General features: G+C 38.8%; 1 protein-coding gene across 1 annotated transcript; it reads right to left on the bottom strand.

The window, feature by feature from the left end:
• Positions 1-1,408: 1,408 nt before the first annotated feature.
• Positions 1,409-2,924, bottom strand: LOC109703884. The gene is made up of 3 exons (XM_020224610.1): positions 2,100-2,924; positions 1,916-2,020; positions 1,409-1,809 (listed from the first exon to the last, which is right to left on the bottom strand). The coding sequence occupies exons 1-3, from the start codon at positions 2,886-2,888 to the stop codon at positions 1,627-1,629; spliced, it is 1,077 nt and encodes a 358-aa protein (XP_020080199.1). The 5' UTR covers positions 2,889-2,924; the 3' UTR covers positions 1,409-1,626.
• Between the last annotated feature and the right edge of the window lie 3,564 nt (positions 2,925-6,488).

Here is a 6,488-nt window from a genome sequence, read left to right as displayed (position 1 = left end):
AAAGTACGTACAATATAAAATGTACTGAATTGAACATCATTCCTTCACCAGTTTCGATTATGAATTTTATTCTTCTTATTTCTTCTTTCGGAACTTCAGAACTTCTGTGAGATTTGATGAAGTTCTATGTCGAGTACAAATTGATCGGGTAAATTGCACTGTTGTCCCCTAAACTTTTGGCGGAGTTTCACTTTACCCCCCAAACTCTGAAAATAGACATTTACCCCCCTAAACTTTAATATTGCATTCTTGTTGCTCCTTCCGTCAGTTCCAGTTAACGAAGCTGAACGGAAGTTGACGGAAGGGTTAGAATTTGGCGGGAAATCCACTGCCAAAACTGTCCCTTGTACCGACCAACTCTCTTTTATTCCTTAAAATCTCATTTTTCTCCATTTCTATGCCCTCTAACTCTTCTTCTCCAACTATTTCTTCCAAAGCTCTCTCTTCTTCTCCTCCAACTCCTTCAAAACTCTCATTTTCTTATAAACTACGCCATGGATACCTCTCAATTCGTGATCCCCAGATGTTGTTGCGGTGAATCTGTACAAATTAAGACATCTTGGACTGATTCAAATCTAGGGAGGCGGTTTTTGGGATGCATAAACTATGGGGTAGGCAGGCTGCTGTATTACTCTAATATGTTTTTTTTTTAATTTTTCGATTTGCTTATTTAGTTTCTTTTCTTGTATAGGATGCGTTGACTTTTTTCTATCTATTTTATTGTAGGTAGTGGGTGCATGTGGATTTTTTCAGTGGTTTGACCCTCCAGTTGGTGATTGAGCTAAAGTAATTATTACCGGATTGTTTAGGAAGAGTAGCAAGATGGAAGATGAGTTAAAGCAAGTTAAAAAGAGAATGATTTGTCTTTGGTTTTTTCTTGTATTATCCTGGATCTTAATATGGATCCTATTTTGTAGTTTGATGTCTACAGAAGGTTGTAAAGGCAATTAAAAATATGGATCTTGTTTTGATGTCTAAAGAAGGTTGTGAAGGCCATTAATATATGGGCCCTATTTTGTTGTGTCTTTTTTAATCCCTCTGTCAAGGCCTAGCTGTGCCAAATTGTAGCCAAGTGTATCTCGTAAATGAATGAAGCGGTAGTATACTACCTTGTTCTCTGAAAAAAATTTGTGTGCATAATGTCCAAACACAGTATGCTACTTTGTACAAAGGATTGCAAAATTGCTTCTTCAAAATCGCACATGTAATGTAATTTATACATACACACAATAACTTAGAAAACTTACAGTCAAAAATTGTTCCTTTAGAATCACATAATGTAATTCATACATAGACACAAAATATCCGAAAGATGCAAAGTCACTACATCTCAAAATCACACAATATAAATCAATAGCCAAAAGTTACCATTCTTCGTACCAAAAAAGAGTCATTTATCTCAGTTTTAGTGCAACATCCAAAATTACATTTCAGCTATAAACAAAAAGGTAAGATGTTAGTGCAACATCCAAAGTTACATTTCAGCTATAAACAAAAAAGAGTCAATTATCTCAGTTTTAGTATCCTTTGTAAAAGGATTGCAAAATAGCAGCCTGTTCAGCAACTTGTCTTCCATTCAGCAACTTGTCTTCCATTCAGCAGCTTGTCTTCCATTCAGCAGCTTGTCTATTCAGCAGCTTGTCTATTCAGCAGCTTGCCTTTTCCTTTGCACTTCTTACTTTGTAGGAGGTGTTGTAGTCTAGTTGTTGGTCCTCTACTGGGTGCCTGTGATTGGCATCTTCTAATGAAGTCTGACTCTGGAATAGGAGGTGGATTTGGTTGAGTTGCAGCTTGAGTTTGTGTAGTTCCCTCCATTGGTGCAAAAAAATAATGAAACATCATCAATTACTAGCAAATAACCTTGATGAAAAAGAAAACTAACCAATTAAAAACAATATATATTGATTAATCTTACATCTGGCATCCATCTAACAATGAAATGTGACCTCATGTTTTGTGCGGGTGTGGGTGTTGGCGTAGCCTCATTAGTGGTCTCGAACTCTGCTCTATTCCTCCTAACCTGCATAATTGTTAGTTACATTAGTGCTTTGGACTATAAGTTGTCTTTAGCAAAATGAGGGATTGATCATTGTACTCACAGGTAGTTTTGGTACTAATGGTCTCACACCTGCCCTAGATCTTCTGTTGCAAGTAGCTTTATTGTGACCTTTTTCCCCACATTTTGTGCAAGTCATCCTGACCCCATGCCTTCCTAACTTGTTCGAAGTTTGCAACTCACTAGCCGACTTTTTTCTTGCCATCTTAGGCCTTCCTGGCCTCTTTTTATTATCAGGAGGCTGAATAGGCTCTTGTCCTGTCTTTGTCCACATGTCTTGGCCATTAATGGGTTTTATAAGATGCGCATAACATTTTTTATATGTTTCTATGCTGTAGCAATCATGCACATAGTCTTCTGGTCTCAAATTCTCATGTAGCATGGCCGATATAGCATGTGGACAAGGGAGTCCTGTCAAATCCCACCTCCTACAGCTACAGGTCTTTTGGATTAGATCCACTACAAATTGCCCATGACTTGAACCAACTTGAAATTTTCCAGATCCTGCAGGTTGAGGCCAGCAAACAGCTGATTGCTCTTTCAACTTCTCAAACTTTTTTATAATCTTTGGACAAATGCTTCCATTATACTTCTCAGCAGCCTCCATCTTCATATATAGTCTATTCATCAATTTGCATCTAATAGCTTCCAGCATGGACAATATAGGCTTCGCCCTAGCTTGTAAAATATATCTATTGAAACATTCACACATGTTATAAAGTAGCATATCACATTTAGGAAATTCACGAAAATGAGACCTTGACCATTGCTGTGGAGGCTTGTCAGCTAACCACTCATATGCTACAGCATCAGTTTCTTTAATTAGGCCCATCCAGTGCTCAAATTTAGCTACATAACTAGCTCTTGCAGCTGCCCACAAATAATCTTTCAAAAGCTTCCCCTTGTAAGAGTTCTGGAAATTGGAGTATAGGTGTCGCACACAAAATCTATGCTCAGCATCTAGAACAAGATCCTCCAAAGCTTCAATAAGGCCCTGTGGATTGCAAGGTAAACATGCCAAAATTTAAATGTTAACCAAATACAAAATAACATGAGACTGTAAATAATATTGCCCTATTACCTTTTGTTTGTCACTCATAAATGTCCAAGCTGTAGAATTCTGTATCTGCAAATCTTGTAGAAAATGGCTTAAAAACCATGCCCAAGATGCTGTTGATTCCACATCCATAACTGCATAGGCTATTGGAAATATACAATCATTTGCATCTACCCGTACAGCAGCAAGTAGTTGTCCTCCATGTTGCGCCTTCAAAAAACATCCATCCAAACTGATTATAGGTCTGCACCCAGCCAAAAATCCTCTCTTGCATGCATCTAAGCAAACATACAACATCTTAAACTGAAGATTGTCACATTTAATCAAAAGAGTTGAGCCAGGATTACTCTTCTTGACCTGTAGCATAATCCCATAAAGTAGCATATTGTTCTTCTTCACTACCCTCAAATAATCGCAGGGCCTTTCTTTTTGCCCTATACAACTTTGTCCGAGATACACTTACATGAATATCTGCTGTCACACATTCTCCAAATGCTGTCAATGGCCACTTAGGATTATTCCTAAATCTGTCTATATATTTTTTTGCAGGCCATGAAGAAGACAAATTTGTTTTTGAAGTTCTTAAAACATTTGTGCTCGGAGTCATATCTCTTGACTTGTACAGTTTTCTTATCAGTAATCCATGAAGCATAAATAAGCCATGGACATCCCTCCTTACAAATTGCTCTAACTTTGTCTCTTTCATTCTTCACCAGCTTAATATTGTATCTATTCTTGATGCTATACTCCCTTATAGCCTGCCTGAATTCTTTCATGGAAGCAAAGAGCATCCCAATCCCAAATTGTGGATTTTGCATTTCAGTTTCAGCTCTAAACTCAGGATACCTTCTTCGCATCACAAGATCATCTTCAGAACTATCATCCACACTATGCAATTCATCTGACAGTTCATAATCAGTGTCAGAGTTGCTATCTGAAAGTTTTCACTACAACAAAAAGGGTTTCTACCTACCCTTTTTTTTAAACTTTACGACCCTCTTAAGCGTCGGCAAAATGTCCACCGACGCAAAGAAAAGTGTCGGCAGATGCGTCGTTAAATGCAGGGTCGGCAACGAAATAGCGACGCTTTATGCATGCGTCGGTTAATTACTACCGACGCTCTCATGCGTCGTCAATTTAATTTTGACGACGCTCCAATGCGTCCCCAAGTTTCAAAATATTATAAAAATTTTAGAAATTTAGCGACTCTTTATAGCGTCGGCATTTTTGCCGGCGCTTTCAAGCGTCGTCATCTCAATACCATGGTTATATTTTTTAAACATTTAAATTATTAGAAAACAATTTTTTAAATATTTTTAAAAATTTTGATTAATTTTTTTCTATTAGACATTTTATTAAAACTTGCAAATCATANTCGTTTCTACTGTTACAATCATGGGTTCCATGTACAATGCAACTCTCGTAGTCTTGGAAGCATGTAAAGCCATCTCACACACATCTTTATCATTGTTTAGCTTTTTGATTCCAAGATTAAGAGAGCTCCCAGGTTTGCACCAATAATAGTTAACTTGTTCTTCATCAGGGTATCCTAAGTCATCTTTTGCTTTATCTTTAATGTCTAACAATGACAGAAGATCAGGATCACAGAAATCATAGTAATCAATTTTACTACCCATGTAGAACCTATCAGGTATAAAAGTAAAGAATCCTCCATGATGTATTTCCATAGTAAAGTATCCAGACCCATTAACTGCATTGAAAAAAAGAAAAAAAAATCAAAACACTATGATAAGTAAAGATCGGGACCCAGTAAAGACCCACTACAGTTCTATATAATATTATATTTCTTAAGGGTAATAAAATAAACCAATTACACATCTCAAGATGAAAATAACCAATATAACAATAAAATAAGATAAAATTTGGAGGAAACATACCATATGTCGGTTTTTGGTCCTCTGAAGCTCTTCGAATCATTGTTCTAGACATCTTCTATGGAAGACGAATCAAACCCTAACCTTCCAACAATGAGGAATGTTAAGAAACCCTAATCTTATCACTTTCTGTTGAAGAGGATGAGGGAAAATGAAGAAGACGAAGATGGTGGAGAACCCTAATCTTTCGACGAAAACCCCAAGTGATCCATCGCCTTTGGCGGAGAAGTTCTTCGGTTTCCTCCGCAGCTTCAGACAAAACCGCACTTAACCCTTCCGTCAACTCCCGTTCAGCTTCGTTAACCCAAACTGACGGAAGGGGCAACAAGAATGCAATATTAAAGTTTAGGGAGGTAAATGTCTAATTTCAGAGTTTGGGGGGTAAAGTGAAACTCCGCCAAAAGTTCAGGGGGCAACAGTGCAATTTACCCTTCCTCAGCGTATTCCTCAACGGATGTACACCATGCCGTACTGTCTGGCGCTCATTAAATGCGTCGCGTCCGCTGTACGCAACCCAACCTCCCTCGATCATTACTCGGAACTCGGACCACATCCGCCCCAGCTATTCGCCGGCCCCGCTGTTTCCTGTTCGCCTTTAAGACTTTACGAAATTTTCGAAAGTTATTGACAAATAAATCGCGCCTCGATAATAGTACAACGCGAAGAGCTACCAAGGATAAATGGTGCAACAGATGTCTATAACAGTGCATCCGTAGCTTCGTTCCTGTGCAACCAAATAATAACAGTCAAAATTTACTTATTTTATTTCATAATGTAAACTTAAGTTAAAAGTGCAAATGAAAGGACATGGGGGCCGTCGATAATATACGGGCGGAGTGGGAGGAGGCTCTACGACCTCTTTATCGCCGCCGCCGCCGCGCCGGACCAACTATTCAGAGCCGTGTCGAATTAGCCTCCCCTTGCCAGAGATAATAGTGCAACGGGAATGTTCTACTGCTGTAAAAATGTAGCAATGACAGCTATAACAGTGTATCCGTAAGTCGTTTCAGTGCAATCTCAGTTAACCAGTAAAAGTTTTGGGATCCTCGTTACACTATTTACTCAATATGTTGAACTGTTATCCTCTATTTTATACTATTACAAAAATTTACTTAATTAAATTATCACTATTAACATTAGCCTTGAACTATTATAATAAGACATATGGATTTAACGATGTTTCCTGCGGTGCGGCCGCGGATGTCGTCGCGGGCGGCTGGTTTGCTCTAGCCACAGGAGGGTTCATGCATGACCTTTTGTTGTGGCCCCATCTCTGGCAATTCCGGCAGCGTTTCTTTATTAAGCCGTTAGCAATAGACTCTCGCCGCGAAACCTTTCTTCTGCCTGGTTGTATGCGGACGTTTGGCGGCCGCGGCGGAACAACGTTACTTGATATTGCAGGCCATTGCTCTTTGCCTCTGGTGGGGGGGACGCAATCGTTGTAGGTTGCGCGATAAGTCGAGGTCATAAACCAGTCCTC

This window comes from Ananas comosus, unplaced genomic scaffold, assembly GCF_001540865.1.
Source record: "Ananas comosus cultivar F153 unplaced genomic scaffold, ASM154086v1, whole genome shotgun sequence".
Lineage (NCBI taxonomy): Eukaryota > Viridiplantae > Streptophyta > Magnoliopsida > Poales > Bromeliaceae > Ananas > Ananas comosus.
Note: the sequence above shows the minus strand (reverse complement) of the source record. Positions and strands in the feature narration are given on the sequence as shown.